The sequence below is a fragment of the Plutella xylostella genome, chromosome 9 (assembly GCF_932276165.1).
Source record: "Plutella xylostella chromosome 9, ilPluXylo3.1, whole genome shotgun sequence".
Taxonomy (NCBI): domain Eukaryota; kingdom Metazoa; phylum Arthropoda; class Insecta; order Lepidoptera; family Plutellidae; genus Plutella; species Plutella xylostella.
In genome coordinates this window covers 1644600-1665260 of record NC_063989.1, presented here as the reverse complement: position 1 = coordinate 1665260, position 20661 = coordinate 1644600, and the positions used below count along the sequence as shown (strand labels likewise).

At 36.9% G+C, this 20661-nt stretch overlaps 1 protein-coding gene across 3 annotated transcripts in view; it reads left to right on the top strand.

Annotated features, from left to right (window-relative positions):
* LOC105388638 overlaps positions 1-19685 on the top strand; it is a 192293-nt gene extending 172608 nt beyond the window's left edge. For all 3 annotated transcript variants that reach the window (XM_048622956.1, XM_048622957.1, XM_048622958.1), the window contains 3 exons: positions 7270-7363; positions 16997-17153; positions 18296-19685. In XM_048622956.1, coding sequence (XP_048478913.1) covers positions 7270-7363; positions 16997-17153; positions 18296-18457 — 413 coding nt within the window. In that variant the 3' untranslated portion in view covers positions 18458-19685. The remainder of the gene's footprint in view (positions 1-7269; positions 7364-16996; positions 17154-18295) is intronic.
* Positions 19686-20661: the final 976 nt, after the last annotated feature.

Sequence of the window (20661 nt, the reverse complement as noted above, 5' to 3'; positions counted from 1 at the left end):
TTCATTAACTTTTACCCAAGGTTTTATAACCTTCACCGGCTATACATTTCGTACATTTCGACGTTAAACTCCTACAATGTTTTTACCATTTGTAAACACAAAGATACGCGATAGCATCATTATGTTCTTTACTTTATAATTTTACCAATGCAAGTTACAATATCGTTAGTGACTATGACTCACATGAACCATGTATTGTATACTATGTATAGAAACTAGTAATGTGAAGATGTGGTTAGTCAAGTGTGACTAATTCAGTGAAACTCGACTGAAATCACTGAAACTCATCTGTTGCTCATCTTGTCTGGAACATTACGAGTATTTATATTTAGAGATATGTAACATCTATGAACTCGTTGTATCATATCGTATATCATTGTTATACCTCTAATACGAGTTTATTATATTGGTAATTGTTAAATATTCTGAAAAAATATATCCAAAATTCGAATTATATTTTAAAAATACGTACAAGAAATACGTATGAAATAGAGGACTTTAATCGTTTCTAAATATTCACTAGGCTGGCAATCTACGGTCATGTATTTAATATATTTAATAGCTCTCAAAGGTATGTTTTCTTTATAAAATAAAAGAATAACCACACAAAGTCGCATTCCCAGTCACTGCGCTTTGTTCTCATAGTTTTATTTAGCGCTTTGTCTGCACTAGTGTTGCCCAAATGCAAGAACAAGACGAGACTTAGCCAGTCTTGGTCTTGGTCTTGCGCCGAAACCTACATGTGCAGCATGTTATATCTAAGCCCGAAACTGAAATCAGAATTTGAAAATTCGCGTTTTTTTTTTTTTTTTCCATAGAAACTTTGTTGGTCACGTGACTTTTACTAAGGAAAAAAAAAATTTTTTTTCGCCAATTTCCAAATTCTGATTTCAGTTTCGGGCTTAGATATAACATGCTGCACATGTAGGTTTCGGCTTAGTATACCAATTTTGCAACACCCTGTATAGTGTATATGCAAGGATATTTTAATATGAACTGGTTGAAGTGTCAGTGCAAAATAAACCTCTCGATAAAAAACACCCCACTTTTAGCAATTAAGTAGGTCTTATTTTGAATTAGGTCAGTACGAAGATTTGTCATTAGGTTGAACTTAAAACTGTATGACAGTTGTAGGCATTATGAAAAGAACAATACTTCAAAGTTACTTACGAAATTAACAAATCATAAATACCAACAGCTTTTTGCTTTGTTTTTGTATGTTACACATAATTTTGCTCGTATATCGTTAATCTAAGAGTATACCTATGTATAACCGGCTCATGCTCAGTGACAGATTGTTATCGAAAAGCCAGTGATAAACTGAGCTGGGTTTCCAGTTAACCAATAGATAGATATATTTATTTTTAACAACTGACTGGTCTAGCTTTCTCTGAATCTGGCTTTGAGCTGATTTCCGTGGCTTTATTATTGTAAATGTTACTTCTAAGTGAAAGCCGATTTCCAGAACACGTAATCTCTTACAACAGTTTATTTATTGCCCTCGATCGAGAATATGTCAGTTATAAATTAAAATCAATACTTAATCGGAAGAGATTTGTTGATTTTGGTTTATGAAATAAGTACATAATCTATCGGGTCAGGTATGTTGGTTTCAGTTCTCGGTTAGACATACTTTCGCTGCATAAGTAGGTTTCATTTTCAACCACAATGGATTTCTTTCCTCAAAGTGGGTTCTTAACAAGATACCCACAGCTGTTTTAGTTGTGTGTAAATTATTTACACAATACTTTTTCCATTGCAAAATGCACTCAAAACAGTTATTGTAGTTTTGATCCAGGGCATACCTCTGTTATTATTTTAGTAATAATCACTGATGTCTGTTGAGAATACTAGCAGTTTGAATCAACAATGTTCTTCAGAGAAGATGCTTGTTGTAAAACCACGATTTCCTCGTCCATGATCATAAATGATAATACCGCCATTATTGACGTATTTTCCGCTAAATTTCTTCCATACGAGATAAACAAAAACGTGACTTCCTAGTCTTTACAAGTCATGGCTAAAGGGACGTGAAGTAAAAGTGACATGGTCCGTCACGCGTCCTTTCTATCTTTAGAGAACATGGCATATTTTAAGCACGTTGTAAGTGAACCGATAACACTTGATGTTGCTGTTTCCCTATAAGCAACACGTGTAGAAACTATGTATTATGAATTTGAATGTATGTATCACAACACCAGCCATAGGTGCAACATATGTATATTGATAAGTAGGTACCTAGTTATTTACTTGAGAATAATAGTAAAATGTGTGACTCATACACACTTCAAAGACGAAATATAAGAGAGCGAAGACCACCAGGGCGGCACAATCCTAAAATTATATTCGCTAACTGTGTCACTTCTCAAAACTTTCGTGCATGTTCTGTTCCATTTCCAGTACATTTATATAAAACAATGATACAGAATTGGTTGTAGGCTCAATTAATATAAAACGTGCATTACGTCACTTTATAGAGAACAGGTTGGGTGTTGAGCCAGCGAAATATAATACTGGTGCAAGTGCAACTGACAATCTAAGCAAAATGAAATCGCATGTGAGCAATTTTGCCCAAGTGCATTGTGGAAGTCGGTTACACGTGCCACAGATCTACTTGTATGGTGAATGATAGATTGTCTATTGTCATTGGCGTTTTTTTAAATAAAATAAGTTAAAATGATACTAATTAGATACGTAAGAATCCTTTGGTCCACCAACCCGCACTGGGCCCGCGTGGTGGACTAGGCCTAACTCTTCCCAGGGAGGAGACCTGTGCCCAAGCAGTGGGGACGTCGTGGATTGAGATGGTGACGAATCATTTTAATGATGCTAAAACTAACTATCTTTAACCAGATTAGAAATTGAGAAACTTGTCTTCTATCTATGTATTTATGTAATAAGAAAGAAAACATTTTAAATACCACTGTGTACGAGTATATTTTATCTTTCTGACCTCTCTGTATATTTAAGTTTTATCTTTGCAAAATCATCATTACTAAGAATAGGAGGTAGATTGGTTTGCTAATTACCGATGGCATTCCAGCATTGTTTTTTGTTGAATGTGCCAACGAATTAGTTGAACCATTACATATAATATTTAATCATTCCCTATCGACTGGTACTTTCCCTGCTATATGGAAGTTAACTAATGTGGTGCCTATTCCTAAAGGTAAGAATATAAACACTGTTGAGGAGTATAGACCAATCTGTCTACTTTCTATACTGGCCAAAGTTTTTGAGTCCTTGGTCTGCCCAGTCATTACGGGACACCTTAAATCAATATTGGTGCCTCAGCAACACGGATTTCGCAGCCAAAAATCCACTCTTTCTAACCTTGCACTTTTTGTGACTGATATCACTGAGGCAGTAGACAAAGGCCTGCAGGTTGATGTTATTTATACCGACATCAGTAAGGCATTTGATAGAGTGGATCATAAACTTCTCTTATCAAAACTTCATACGGTAGGAGTGCACGGAAGTTTGCTTGATTGGTTTTCTTCATATTTAAATGGTCGGTCTCAGAAAGTATCTGTCAGCGGTCATGAATCGAGAACATATTTAGCCCCTTCTGGTGTACCGCAAGGCTCGCATCTGGGGCCAGTACTTTTTTTAGTCTTTATAAACGACCTCGCTAACGTTATTATTAATAGTACATTTTCTTTTTTCGCGGATGATTTAAAAGTTTACAAAATTATAAATAATATTGATGATTCTATGTTGCTACAGAGTGATTTGTCGAAGATAGTAAACTGGTCATATGAAAATCGTCTACCTTTAAATATTAATAAGTGTGCTCATATAAAATTCACCAAAAGAAAAAACCCTATTACCACGTCGTACTACATAGTTGACACGCTTATAAAAGAGGTATATGAAATTAGAGATTTGGGTATTATTTTTGACTGCAAATTAACATTTATACCACACATCGACTCTATAATAAAAAAGTCGTATAAAATGTTGGGTTTCTTATGGCGGAACTGTAAAGCTTTTAAGAATTGGACCACTTTAAGGTTAGTGTACTATGCGCTGGTTCGTAGTCTACTTGAATACTGCTCTCCTATCTGGAATCCGCACTATCAGTGTCATATTGATAGACTTGAGGGCATTCAAAAGAGGTTTTTGTTCTTTCTGACTGTGCACCAAAACAAAAAATCTGTGCTTACAACAAGTAAAAGTCGCCTCCAGCACTTCAAGTTGACTCCCTTACATGACCGTCGCTGGATTGCAGATCAAGTGCTACTTTTTAAGATTGTTAGAGGCCTCATTGACTGTCCCGAATTAGTTAAGCGCTTAAATTACACAGTGCCTCGTAGTAATGCCCGCATTGTTAATTTCCATCCATTTAGTTTATCTTTTTATAGAACGAACACCGGCGCTAACAATGTTATAGCTCGGATTTGTCGAAACCATAATATCTTATTTCACCATGACCAGACTCTGGATGTGTTATCAGGTTCACTGGTTAAGTTTAAGAAAGATCTCACCCAGTTGGTTCATAAATTGTTATGAATGTTTACTTATATGTTTAAAATTTGGTATAAGTACTTACTTATTTGTAATTATTTTAAGAAATAAATGTAATATATTAAGTTATTAGGTTAGGTATTGTCATGCATGTTGTGATAGCCTGTAATTGGGTTTACACTGAATCTTAGTTGTATTTTTTTTTTTCGTAATATTTGTTTAGTGTACGCCTGTTGGCTATTGTATATTTTAAAATAAAATAAAATAAATTACGTAGTAAGGTACCTACTTAATGGTCAATATTTAGCACCGTACTATCTGCGTATCTAGTATTAGGTAGGTGTTGATGACATGGTGAGTCAGCAATGCACACGAACTGTGCTTCTAAAAATAGATTATTATCTTATCGTCTATCATGTGAAAGTCGAGGAACTCCGTAAGTAGGTCCTTGATGTTTATTAATTTATTTTTTTGTTTGAATTTTGACAAGATTACAATTATTAGCCACTTGATTACCCGGTCAACTACTGGTTTTTGCATTTTTGTAGTCCGCATTGTCATGATTTTTTCAAGTTAAAACTATCTTTTATTTCTCATAATGACATATCATGATCAATCGCAAGTGAGTCAATTTATAAAATCAATATGTTATGAGATAAAGTTGCAACATCATATCTCTTTCCGATTGGATTCTGCGAACTGGACTAAACGGCATTTTGCAACTGTTCAAATGAAACGAATATTGTGCCGTATAGTATCGCGCAAAATTCGTAATCAAAGGATGCTATAATGAATGACGCAAGCTGGGATGTGGGATGTTGGTCACCAATCTACGTAGGTTAGTTTATTTGAACATCGCACTTAACCGACTGTGGCTGTTATTTTGATGACTGTTGTTCAGAAATTACGTAGAATATTATAATGATTTATGTTTGGTAATTTAAATGTGTTATGAAAATTTGTAATTGGGTGGAAATATTAACTTTAGAGCTGTCGTAGTCTCTAGTGCCACCAGTCACCGGAATAATCCAATAATTATTCTGCGCACGCGAATATTTCGTGACAGGTCTCCAATTAACCTTATTCCTTTTCCAAATTAGCTTATCGATCTTTTTTTCGGTACAATTAGAGTGAACCGATACGAATAGTTCTGAATACCGGTTATTGTCGGTTCAATGATCCTCAATTTGCATGTCTGCTTACTATAAAATTTGTACCGTAAAACGGGGTGAATAGGAATTCAGGGGTCAATAGGGATATTATCGATGAACGAAATTGAAGCAGAAAATCTACTATAAAATTAAATGATAATGGTCAGATTTTTTATGATTTTTAAAGTAGGAAATTGATTTTTGTTGATAGTAACACTTTTTTGACGTGAAGATGGTTACAAGTGAGAAAAAAATACATCTGAAGTTCGCCATTCACAAGGTCGAAATTTTGTTCCTCAGAAACTTTGGAAAAAGAGACGTTAAATGTTATTTTTATTGGATAAATCGTACTAAATTAGAAAAGTAATTTTGTTTTCTATCCAATTTAAATAAGTTACTGCGATTTTATTTATTAATTTTAGTTTAAATTGAAAATTAATAAGACCTGGTAAATTTCTCTAAAAATGGGGGTAATAGAGACGCCTACAGGATATCATTGGGACGACTGTGGGGTGAATTGGGACAAGAGTCCCATAAACTAGGGACGTAGTTGTATGAAAAGGGATACTAAAGCACGGATAGGGATAGGGACTGATAGGGTTGTCACTTACCTATATCGCCAGTAAGTATCTGTACTTATACAATAAAATTATTTCTTTATTACAAAATAGTGTGTTAATAAATTTTTATACTTAGGAACATCCAAGTAGAAAAAAACTTTTTTCTAGTTCGGTGTTTAGGGACATTTAGGTACTTTTTGCAGGTATTTTTTAAAAATATATACCTAATTTTACAAAAACTGATTTTAAAGTTTTAACTAGGAAAGCAATGAAATATGTAGAGGTATAGTGTACATTTTACTACATATTACTGAAAAAAATTATTTAGGGGTTGTGACAACCATGACTATATTTCTCTATTGTTCTCAATACCGTCCCGATTAACCCCTATACATGTATGAATAGGGATATCATATATTTTATAAATTTACATAAAATTGGCTGACCATCAAAGATTTTCGTATGCATTTTCATAAAATACAGGTCAAGACTAAACTTTTAATATGGTAAACTAAAAGTTGTTAGTACAAAATTCATTAGAAATTGGCACTCAAAGTTGAAAACCATCCCCATTCACCCCATTTCACGGTATATCATTTTAGTTAGGTAACTATAGATATGTTTTAGCAACATTGTTATTTTTATTGGTCGCCAGTGCAAATAATAAAGATTTACCTTGATTTTGTAACATGTGTCAATGTCGTGATCCATAAAATGGTGACTATGAACTAAAAAAGAACATTTAGCTACTTACTGTACAATAGCAACCCAATTATTTCTCATCGTTTATATGCAATTGCAGAATTTCTCTGAAAATGAGAGAATTCACCTGTTAATGTTAGGACAACGTCACTGATACAGGACCAGCCTAAATAAGATTTTATATGGTGTACCTACAGACGAGCATATTATCTTCTAAAATATTAACGCAAATTACGTCAGAAAAACGTCTGTCAGATCAATTAGTACATTCACAGAATGACTACAAACTACAACTAACCGCCAAAGATAATGATGTCGACGGACGGCATCTTTGTTCTACTATACTATACTATATTTATATACTTATGTACATGTGTGTATTGTTCCAGATGCCCCAAATGATGCGAATTACATGATATGCGGCGTCGTCATCGCCATGGCCCTCGTGGGGCTCATCATTGTCCTGCTCGCCCTTACTATTAAGTGAGTATTTTACACTTGCCAGCAATGAAAAAGTTATATCACTATAACTTTTTCATTGCATTTCAATAGCACCAAATTACTCCTAAACGGAAAAGACTAGTTTTAAATTACGTCTTCGGGGATACTCAAGTACATTTGACAGCGCATCAGAATACTACCAACAGAAAACGTTAATTACGTGTTCTAAATACTTATAAATATTTTTTTATAAACGCGACCGAATGGCGCGGTGGTTAGTGACCCTGACTACTGAGCCGACGGTCCCGGGTTCGATTCCCGGCTGGGGCAGATATTTGTTTAAACACAGATATTTGTTCTCGGGTCTTGGATGTGCCCGTAAAATGGCAATGGCAAAAGTGGGTGCAGCAATGCACCTCTGCCTACCCCGCAAGGGAGTACATTAGTACAAGGCGTGAGTGCGTGTTTTTTTTGTGTTTTTTTTTAAAATAAAATATTAGGAACATTTTGATCTCCTAATTAAGTAAGTGGAACTTTTTCATTGCTCGCGAGTGTATTATTATTATTATATCGTTTATTTCCCAAAAACATATTATAATAGGTACATAAGTTTACAGTTCGATGTTCGAGAGTGCACCGCTGTGTGTGATCCTTCATTTCAAAAAAGTATTTATGTACTTTAATTTAATGAAACCATAAATTATTATCATAAACGCTAACAGAGAACGCTAAATTGAACAATTTACTAAGCAAATAGCTCTTGATCAAAATGCTATAAAGTGTACAGTTTCATAAACTTTTATCAGAGCTCGGATTTGAGCCAAAATTTATTTAAATTAAATCCTCTGATCTGTCTGCTGGAGTGTGTTGAATATATTATGGGTTCAGAATAAATATAACTTCTGGAAGATTGAAATTTAGGTGTTATCGATTTGATAGGCAGTTCATTCACTTGAGTTCCATACATCAGAGGAGTGCATTTTAGCATGTTTAAGAGTGTTTTACAGTTACGTGCCTGTACCCAAGTATATGTTGGATGAATTCTATGGATACCAACCTAGGAGTTCCCAAAATATAATTCACATGATTGTTCGAGCCAAAAAACAATAAAAATTTGGATATATTTACTATCTAAGTACCCAAAGTAGTTCACCCCATGATTCTTCAGATACAATACTTTGACATTGCCAATGTTTAGAGTTTCCGACTTTGGAATTAAAATTAACACATTTTTTACATCGTTCTGATGACGTCTATGGTGTTGTAGTCATGATGATTTCACATCATAAATCGTTTAACCTCTGCTGTTTACTGACGAAGTTGGTACTTTACTCGCAAATACCTACGTAGTTAATGATCTGATGAAGCTGGTTGTACTTGGTAAGTACGAAATTAAATATACATACAATACTTAAATAAAGTACCTAGTACTACTAACTAGTACCTACACACACAAATACAAAAATAATGAACTATTCGTTCAAGGCAATGGAGTGGCTGAACCATGAATGGAGCCAAGGTTTTATAGTAAATAAGCCATTAATTACCTATTAACCTCTGTATAAATATAGCTCCCTTGATACCATTATTATCTAGCTGCGGCAAAATTTGGAACAATTAGTATCTTTTAAATTTTATAAGGTCGTTCTTTAATCATTTTGTGAATGCATCGCAACCGCATTATCTCGTCTCATCATTATTAAAATTCTACCCGCTTTTTCTTAATGTTCTAATGGTCATGCATGTGTCACATTGAATTTTCTAGGTAATATATTATGTTCAAATGAACAGGAATTTTATATTGTCCTATTAAATTAGCATAAAACATCGTCTGTTTGTTATATCAACTAGGTACCTATTTGATATGAGTCTGTCCATAAAAAACAAGACAAATTGGTAAAATATTTTAGCAAATCCTTTTACGTTTAATATAGGTATTCAAAATTATCAATAAGAAAAAAGCTACTTATTTTGAAAAGACTGCGATTTGTATGAGTAAGTCAGAAAAATAATTTACAGGGCTACTGAAATAATCAGTAATAAAGGTGTACCAACTCATGTTTTTTAATAAGAATTGATCACCTATGGATAAATCTTTTAATTGTTACTAGGAGATAATGTAGTACCTACCTAGGTCTACAGACTCGTAACATGCTTTCATTAAACGTTTGTGGGTAAAAATAAATCCTACGAAGATCAACAAGTTAATTTTACTTTTATTATCCCCGTAATAACAATTGACATGAAGTGGCAATAAATGTTGTTTGACGATATATTGTTTGAAGTGAAGGTAGTTGAAATTCTTTTTTTATAACGAAGCATAAATTTATGGCCAAGCTCAGTCGATTCCTAGCGCGAGTCGTGTTACCAAGCAAATCTATTTATTTCTTTATTCCATTTAAATTCAGTAAATTATTATTGTTTAAATATATCAGTATTCTGATTTTGACCAAAGAATTTAGATTATTATAATTGACGAGTGGGTTGCTGAAACCCTCGTGCATTAAACTAATACTTAGTATTAAAGTGACAAAAGTAACACTAATCTTAGTATTCCGTTAGCGACTTGTAGTTTTTAAGTGACAATGATCTCAATTTTATCCATTCTGAAGAAAGCAGTCAAAGCATTGTAAGTACATACAACATGCATTATTAATATTACATGATAATATGTTATTCTCTGCAATTTTAGGTTATGTTCAAACCATCATAATTCTTAGTAAGTAGTATTCAAGAATTTGATTACAAGTAAGTGGAATAGGACATGTTTTTTTGTTCAATATAGATGGTGCTGTGGCTCAGCTTCAAAACTATGTGCTATATACTATGCTGCGTGGAACCAGTGATATGTATAGTTAAATGAACCAAAGCGAATCGTTGAATCTAGGTATCGAACCCAATACATCAGTCCGTGTACCTACTAACCACGGAACCATCGGATGCATCGTCTAGTCTCCACAAAATGAGCATTCAAAAGTCTAATTTTGCGGCAATTATGCAAACTCTCAAGGTTCGGTTCAAATGTCTTCTAGTTGGCGTCTCGCCAAGTTTAGCTCACTGTTTACATTTTGTAGCTTGTTAGAAAATGAGAAGCAGAATAGGAGTATTCTATTGCTTCATTATCTTCTATCTTCTTCTAACCCATGGCCGAATTAATTGATATAAGCATGATGGGTTGATGGATTGTCAAAATTGGTTCTAAAGTTCGTTCTACATAAAATTTATGTTTGACCCATTATGTCGGGTGTTTTACAGACGTTTGGGTTTCTTTTTCAGTTTCTTCTGGATAAGACGTGCACCTCAAAGCATTTTATCATTCAAAAGATTGTTAGTTTTTCCTAAAATATAAGATAATATCCATATTTCCTCAGAATTACAATATCAGAAGACACTATCTAGGGTAACAGCAGTCTTAAATTATCTCTGATCTTGATGTTTAATATTATTTTGATATCCATCTTGATTCATTTCTTTGTTCACTTTAAGTGCTGTTTTGATTTAAAGCCATTGTCATCTTCTCATGTTTTTGTTTTTTAAACAGCTATGTTAATTTTTTCCACGCTAGAATGGGAGTACCAAAACACAACGATGCCACTGATGCCACTCTCTGGGTAAAAAAATATTTTATTCCGTATTGACTTTAAACGTCAAGTCCACTGTAAGGATTATGGTCTATAAAAATAGTTGTACTAGCACATAAGCTGACTATTTAATCGATAGAATCCGTTTTATTGTACTGGTGCTAAACTTACTATAGGAAGAAATAAAAAAAATAATGTTCTATATTTGTAGTAAATATTGCAGGGATTTATAAATACACATACATTATAAGGTCGGGCGCCTACTGACATTTACGGCTATTATTACCAACTAGAGGCTCGCAGGAGTGTAAAATAACCTGGGATGGCTGATTAACCAATAAAGACTCACATCAGTAACAAAAAAATAGTAAGAAAACATAAAACGTAAAAATACAGTAAGGTCACGGATAGATGGGGTATTATAAGTTTTGGTCTATGTATTTTATGTCAGTAGGTACCTATATGTGCTGTGTAGTTTGACATTTGAACAAAATGTTTTCATTTTCATAAAAACGTTTTAAAAATTGGTGAACACGTAAAAAAATGTAGCGGCATCATCATTCAATTCGACTTTACTAATGTTTTACACATTTCAACCTCACAGACAGACAGAATGTCTCTGTATTGGTCGCCATTGAGGTCAATAGTCGTGTCAGCCAATGGCAGCCTCGCACATCGGTTCCCACGGCCACAAGCCCGGTTCCAACTTTTATCGATTTTTTTACAATACCCATGACTCAAATGCAATTTCCGTTATGCCTAATACAAGTTTAGAACATAGGGTTTTTGTGATTTGCAGCTGAATTGTTATGTACGGTAACAGGGTCTTGTTAAACGTTACACTATAAACTTCTTTCTTATACTTACTTATGTAAAATTTTACCGTAAAATTAAAACGTATTTAGATGTCTTTGATTGTGGCCTTTTATCATTGCCACCAAGCCGTCCCTATACAAACATTATTGACTAATATATCAATGTGTTCATACATTTGCGACGCCATAGGTCCTACCTATGTGATAATAGTTAATCTTCAGTTGACGTCAAACTGTTAATCGTGAAACCGAATATGTGTCGAATTATCGATGTTTAGTTGTCTATTAATAGCGTGCCCTGAACAAAGTGGGTAAACACTAATACTACAGCCATAAAAATGTATTGAATTAGGTATTACTTTGTTTGGGGTATTTTTTAGACTAAAACTCGGGAAAATTTATAGTTAAGGTAGCATAATTGAACTAATTTTCTTAATATTAAAACAAAAAATCACTCCAATATCTATCTTTCTATTTTTCACTCCAATTTCTATTTTTCTTTAACACAAAGGCGGAAGAGTGTCATTAAGATAACGGTAAATCTAGATGCATTTTATTATGTCCGTTAGTTCAGTGTTTTTAGGTTTCTACTTCCTAAGCTAGTAACCTGGATCCTATTTAAAGTTCATTAGTTTCATTACGATGTTGTTTGATAACGGTAGGCAATCTAATACTTTGATGCATATACAGAAAGTTATTACTTTTCTGAAACTGTTTTGATCAACAGTTGGGCCAACCTACATAATACAGTAGTCCTAGAAAGTGATTCCCATCAGTGAATCACCTACCGTTGGAAGAAAGTAACAAACGTTTCTTCGTATAATTGAAATGCAAAAGACGTTGCTACAGCAAAGAATGTTTGGAGCTAGCGCGGTCATACCCATCGCTATGTCATATTGAGTTGAGTTCTTGGCAAAATGAGCTGCTACATATACAATGGATGTCCGATTATTGTCTCCGCACCAGTGGCATCCAAAATGTATGTATGTATATGTATGCGAGGCATGGATTGTCATCCGTTGACGTGCGGACGAATGTTTTCAGTCCAACCATGACGATCGCTACACAAAGCCGCCTGGTCTGGGATACGTTTGTATCGCAAAGAAACAAATTGTTACAGAGACAATGAAACCCAAGTTGTTGGCGACATGACCGAAGAGAGTGCGTGCCTAAATATACATTAAACCGTTAACTCGCGTTTCGTCGCGGGACACAGCTCTCGTTGATATTCAGCTGAAATTTACATACAGCGTACGTTACCAGTGTATGTTTTGGGGGTGTTAAACTCGAAAAAAGTTGGAAAAGTGTTGTGCAACATTGGGATAGTGACAACGAATCAGATTATGTGGAATGCCCGTTTCGTAACCAGTGCGGAATGTTAAACATTGATTATATCGCCGTCGGTTAAGTACTGGATAGCCGTGGTGTACTCCGTGCACTAGCGAGGCAGTTGCGGGGTCTCGTCCCCATAACACGGCCATGAGCTAACGGGAGAGGCGGAGACAGGCGCCGAGGAGTGGTGGAGTCAGTCCAGCCGCCGCCGTCGCCGCGCCGGCCGCGTGGACGCTCGCTGGCGTCGCCGAGCCAACACGCGCCTGCGCGCTCAGCTGGCGTCGTGCCGCGACCGCAGTCTCACACCGGCCGTGCCCAAATTGTGTCCAAACCAGCCGGCGCCTTCCTTTCCGATGCTCTTCGCTCCGATCGCCGTGGAGGCGATGAAGTGTAAAGAGGAAAACTGTGAGGTGGGCGTGATCCTGGAGCACAACTCCCTGATTGTGCTGGCGGTGAACAAGACCATCGTCTGCCACTGCGGCATGGACGACGGGATCTACGAGCGCGGGTAAATCTCTTCGTAACTGCTTATGGTACGACACAAGCTATGAATGATTCACGTCTTTGTTATCTCTCGCCTTGGTTTAATGTCTATTGTTTAAGTTTAGCCATCTTGTTCTGTGTTTTGATTGACGCAATGCCTTGAGTGGTGGGTGCTGCAGTGGTGGAGCTGGTTAGGTACTTATTATTATTAGTAGTTTTATAAATACTCCATTATGTGACAGCAAACTTGTCTGATATCATTGCTATAAAATTCAAGGTTGTCTGCCTGGAAGAATGCTTCTCGTTTGAAAATACGTAAAGATCGCGTGTCATTCTCGTTTTTAATAAGTTTATTCTGCGTCAAAACCAATATATGGTTAATTTATACTTACTTTAAGTAGTACGAAGTTTCCGTGTTAACGCTAATTTAGTAACAGACGTTCTATTTTAACTCTGACTGGTATCTCAGCTGTGACTCACATGATTGTTGGATAAAAAAATACATTAAAGTCCAGGAACTCAGAATGATGAAGAAAAAACTAAGGTCGCGGCCGGTCGTCCAACGCCTTCCAATCTACTTAATTCAAAACCAATTACGAACTTTTAAAGTGTCATAAATATTCAACTACGAGCAGATATATTTCGACTGATTAAATAAAATAAAATACTTTGTAGGTAGGTATTTCACGCTTTTTAAAACCTAGCAACAACTGCGGAAGAAAGGCCTTTTAGGTGCGATAATTGGGAACGGATATCCAACCAGTCGAATTCCATTGAGGCATGCTATCTGTTAATGTATGTTACAAGGAGGGTTACTTTAAATGGAGGCTGCAAAGAGGATAACCTTCGGTTTCTTGTATTTGTAACATGTTAACCTACACAGACGAGACAGGTGTGGGTGAGGACGAAGAGACACATGTCTGGAGCGAGGGAGCAGGTGCGCTAAACTTTCTTCAACATTTAATAGTACAAGAGCCGAGTACGTAAACACAGACAGTGGCTGCCCGTGCACTTCGTAAACAAACCGTCGTCGTTGGCAACGGTTTGCAAATGGACGACAGCTTACAAATGAAATAATACCACTTACTGATGATGTTGATGATGAGACTAAACATGTCCATAACGGTTATGGAGTGCAGCGAAACAGAGACTAAACATAGGTACATCACTGTTATGGAGTAGCTATAGGCATAGCTAAAGAAGCAGACCTTAAAATAGTAAAGGGTCAAGGACATAGAGACCAACACGCGAGTGACAACCAAACTGAAACGACGCTCGTCATTACTAATTCAAAGCAAAACAATTACTCTACCCTTGACTGTCTGAATAAATTATCGGAGATATTGATTTGTGATGGAAACAGATGGAGCGAGACTGATTATTAAAAATGCAGATCCCTCATTGACTTCTATACGCCATTGACGTCAACCTTTCAATAAGTATGAAATTAATTAATTGTATAGATTGTACGGTCGGATACTTTTGTAACCTCTAGATAAAATAAAAACGAGCTTTTGTTGCGATGTGAATTCTGACGCCTTATCTCTCGTATTGCTAAGGAAACAAAAAACTGCGTCATTACTAAATAGTTTATGAAACTTAAATTAAATAATAAACTGATATAACAGGTTGTCCAAAATGTGGAAGAATTTGAATCATCGACAGAAAACTTATTGTAAGGTAAACGGACGACAAGATTTGATAACCTTTCATTGACGTAAAGAATCCAATCTGTTGTTGCTTAGGCAAATTAAATAATATCGGTGAACAATATCTTAATGGTCTATGAATGAATATGAATTTTATAATTTTATCGTATGATCACGGTTACTCATCATGTGGATTGGATTTTGTGGACTTTAAAATATGCCAATAAATATATTTTTATTATAAGTATCATTATTATCATGATGAGAACACTGCAGTACTGAATGAAAGTCATACACAAAATGTAATTATGTGTGTGCTTGTGAATTTAACCTGCTTTTGTTTTGTTTTAAGAAATCTGAATTTAAAATGAAATCTCAACGACCGACATCAAATGATCCGACAGGAAACCGTTCTTTTTAGCCTTATTAATCTCGGCCATGGGAGTCTTGGAATAATGGCTCACTACCTGAGTTTTTATCACGAGGCAATACCCTGGCTGCAGTCCCGAAGCTATGCTTAGTAGAGGGCATTGCTCCGACCGTCTCCCTTACCCTGCAGCCCTACTTTGCCTTTCTGAAGCGAAAGCGCTAAACACGCAGCTCCTTTTCACAACCACGCGAACAATGTACAACGAAAAGAGATGCAATACTTCCCTCGCTCTCCTCTTCCTCGCCATAGGCCTGTCGCTATGCACAGTTCTGTTATGGATATTTTGTATGGGCTAACGTATAAAATTCCATTTTGTGGACTTTGAACTCAAGTGCAATGGTTTAGCGTTGATTGATCCCTGAGTGTTGGGTTATCGAAGGGATCTGTGTAGCGCTTGTGTAATAATGTTCTATGTTATTTTAGCGTTCTCTGTTGCGTTAGTTTTAATAGTACTACTAGCTGTATAATCACCATGAAATCATGTGTGTATCTGCGCAGGAATGTGTTTAATAATTTAGTCTTTATGTGTACTATAATGTGTAACCACTGCATCATAATGTAATATTGTTATCCATCGTTCTGGTAATTCTGCGCAACAATAACAGAAAACTCACTAGAAACGTCACAGCCGTATCGTATCATGATCGTATCGAACAGCACGTAATAAGATGTTAATCTTCACAACTCAATAAACCCAATACCGATCTGACATTAAAATAATATCATAAATCCGAAATGTTTTTCCCCATGCTTCACCGGTCTCAGGTTTTTACCAGTAAATTTGAAATAGTGGCCAAACGCGGATAATCCATGTGTGTATGTGTGCGTCACGGCGCAGACGGCCGCAGCGCCACTCCCGCCACACGGAGTTTTCGCGGAAAACCGCCGCCGCCGCCGTCACACCCCCGCCCCGCCCCCCGCGCCTCACGCGCCCGGCGCCTGTCGCGTCACTACCGCGCTTATAAAAGCCGCGCGCGCCCCTCCACTTCAACTCAGACGCATGGAGTACTCCGTAGAGGTCGTTTGGCACGAGCGAGCGCTTTGCTAGGCACCTGCCGGCCACTATTCACTACTATAATCTAGTCATCGCGAAGCCCCAGCTCGCGTAACGCGGTCATCCGCGCGTTCCTTTGAACAGTGATATGTGCAATAGCCACTCTTACTTGTGATAATTTATTTAATTAGTTTATAGTTACGCGCGACGATCGGATCGCGATACGGCTGTGAGTGAAAACTGTGAAGTTCGTGAAACTGATGTTGTGACTGTCCGATTGGAACTTACCTGTGATCCACCCCAGTGTGTTCTGTTACTGTTGCGTTGGAGAGCCATTCTGTACGATGGTCGGAAGTAACGGTACAATGATGGCGATTCGCATCGTCCACAGCAAGCTGCGCAAGCGCGAGGAGCACTCGGCGTCGGTGCACCCGGCGGAGGTGCTGGCGCCCGCGCCCGCGCCCGCCGAGCCGCTCGCCTTCCGCCAGCAGCCGCTGTGGCAGTTCCCGCCGCCGCTGCCGCCGCCCTACGTCTATTCGCATGATCCGGTTAGTACCCTCATCCATCATCTACCCTCCAAACATCAAACAAACTTCCAGCCAGTTACATAACTGCCAACATATGGCAGCTAACGGCGCCAGCTGCGCGCAACGGTCGAGGCGGATAGATAACATAATTCTAATTGCTAAACGTGCTGCCGTTCTAATCTTTACGTTACATTGCAATACAATACAAAAGAAATCGTGACTGGTTCGACTTCGACCCACGTTTCCCCGCCACCCGAGAGAGAGTTGGCTGGCAGCACGGTGGCCGCGATATCTAAGTGCAAAATAAATTTAAATGTCGGGACACGCTCGTTGCAGAGTAGAAAGTCGAGACACAAGGCGAGGTTTTGTAACACGACCTTCTTTCAGTCTGTTGTTGGACAGACGAGGCTAAGTGAACTCGCCTCCATGAATGCACTCGTAAAACGATTCAGCCTCAATTTCATGCTCCGTTTAATGAGCAACTCGAGGCCTGACATCTGGAAATATCTAAGATCATTTGTCGATTGTTCATCCGACTATGTTTGCTAATGTTAGCGTGACCACACACGTACCAAGTCGCCCGCGCCCCACCAGGAAGCGAATGCTAATACCTACCTAGTAATGTCTTTGTATTTATTTGTACGTACTAGTGTATTCAAGGCGTCTCGTTTCAACCTCATATGGCCTTAACGTTTACTTTGCAACTCCAGCACTTCCTAGCTGCAAAAAACATTCAGTACGTTAAAATTATTTATAAATCTGGGGAGCGTTTTTTTTTCTACTCGCTAGCTCGCTACCCGAAAAGAATGACAAGAGCAGACGATCCCCTCTGTTGCTAAGAGAGACCGGCTCTGAACAAAAATGTAGACAGCAAAAAAAGATTCCCAATACCGGGTAACAATACATGTCTACCTGGATGACCTTCTTATCCTAATCGTTTTGCTTGACAACAGATGTCTATTAATAAATACTTGAGCTTCTTGTGTAACGGCTGGAAGTTTCAACACTGCATCGCTTCAATGCAGTGAATGCACCGCTAACGGAACAACTAAATCTGGAACCGCTCCTTAGGTCAATCAACTGTGTTGCAGCCAAAATACCGTAACAAACTAGAGGATAACTGTTTGAGTCCATAACTGACGATTATTTTCCTTTGTTTACAGGATACCCTGCAGCCTATCGGGAACGAGCGTGCGAGCTTCCGCAGCCTCCGCAAGAACATCGGGGGCCGATGGAAGCGACTCGTGAACAAGAAGCCAGAACAGGAGGTGTACACGATACCCCCCGAGCTGAAGCCGCAGCTCAAACAAATCTACGTGTACTGAGCGAAGAGCCGGCAGCCGTCGTCGCAGACTCAGCACTGAAGCAGGACACTTCACGGACGCTGCTACTGTGACACCTATTCTTATGGTTGTAAATCGTTAATACATATCTTCACTCGAATATCAAAATTCTAATCCAGACCATCTACACGTCTTCGGCGGCCTTAACAATTTGTCTTTCAACATATCGTTTCGACCAATTAATTCTAATGTTTAAATGTAAATTATTTTTCTTTTCATTAACAAAGCACTATTTTGTGATGTAAAATCTAGATTTGTATTAATAAGTATTAGAAAGCTGATGTTTGTGAGTGCTGTTTCGTTGCAAAGTGTTGTCGATTGTTGAAGAATGAGTGATAGTCAATTTGCGTTTAGTTTAATTAATTATTTAATGATATGAATGGACTTAGTAACGTGCGGTCGCGCATATTAGTGACGAAAATCCAATAATTATGATAGAAAGATGCCTTGTTAAATGTAATTTTGACTTATTAGGGCATTTTGTAGTTCACTAATGTAATCTAAGACAGATCGTACTCTTAATGATATCGATCAAATGTTTTGTGAAGCTATGTACACGTCTATGTATGTAATTTCTGTTTTGTGATGGAAATGACACAGTAGTAGATCACTTCATATAGTTTGATGCAGTATTTTTATAGTCCCCTGTTCTGGATGAGACTGAAAAATTGTACAATTTGTGTGAAAACACAACTAACATCACTGTTATCAGATACAAAAACTATTTTCTGATATTTATTACTGAAAGGAATATCAAACATTTACTAATTAAACACAAGAATTATGAATGACCTAGTTAGTTGAAAATTGCGTTTCTTGCATGCTATTAGTAGACTAATTTTCAGATTTTCGCCAGGTCCTTACACTGTGATATGGTTTAAGCTAAAGTGTAACAAAAGAGTAGGTTAAAATCATAAAAAGAAAGGAGACAAAGGATTTAGATGGAAACAACCAATTTGTATTGTATAAAATCATAGAAGAATAAAGGACAGCTGGTGGAGAATTTTGATAGCTCATATTGAGCCTGATATTTTTGATGAAATAAGTTATTAGCTAGGTACAACTCAGCCATTGTATTTTTCGGTGAATTCTTAATGTAGAAATGCAGCAAGTTATCACAGAATCAAATGTGTGAGCAAATTGATATTTTGTTCACCAAAATGTAATCGTTCATTAAAATATTGAAAAATAAATTCCATCATGAAAAGTTTCCCTGATTTTTACTGTTTTACCTTCACGGGGATAGAAAATTGCCAATTTTATAGAAGAATTTCATAATTTAATCTTTCTTTAATCCTAAACCAGAAATTCCTAGGCAAAAGTGGCAATTTTTTATCCTCCATTAGAAAATTATACTAGGTAGTAAAGTGGGTACGTAGTTTGTACTACAAACGCAAGAAAAAACTATAAAATTGGATTGAGATAAGTTTAGTACTTTCCTAGTTTCATTGATAAGAAACTTTGTTTTTTTCTTTTCTTAAGTAACTTCATCATCAGCTTGCAAGGGCATAAGCACAAAGTAATGATGATTCAATAATAAAATTATGTCATTAATTCATGACGTGATAAATAGAAATCGCCAAAATGCCTAATTTTCTTAGCGTCTCATATCCCTCATATCGTACAATATTATTTTTTGTAGTAGGACCGGGCCATCTAGTGAAAACAATCAGAACTTTCAGGATGAAAAATAGTGCCCTCTAGTTATTATGTCTTGAACAGTCATGTTTCTTAGTAAATGGCTTGACAAATTAATGTGTGTACGAGCAGATGAGATGATTCCAGTGAATGAAGATAGATGACATGATTTATTATTTTTACTTAGTGCCATTATTTGTAGAAGTGTGAGAACAAACCCGCCAATATACAATATTATTGACTATTTTCTGACACAACACGTGACTCGAAAGGTCTGAAATGGAGTTGGAGACACTGGTTCAAACGTGACTGACTGCAACATGAGCAACCTGTAGTGATTTTGGTGATCCCATGATGAAAATTGCTCCGTAGAATCAACTGCCAACGGGAATGTCACTGATAAATATCCGCCTTGTCTACAATAGGAGAAAACATAAGGCGCAGGTTTTCGCCGTCGGTTCCAGTCTCTTCAAAAGTCGAAACACTGAAAAGAAAGTAAGTACCTAAGTACATTTTCGTAGCTAGGAAACGTCTTAGAGACTCAATCA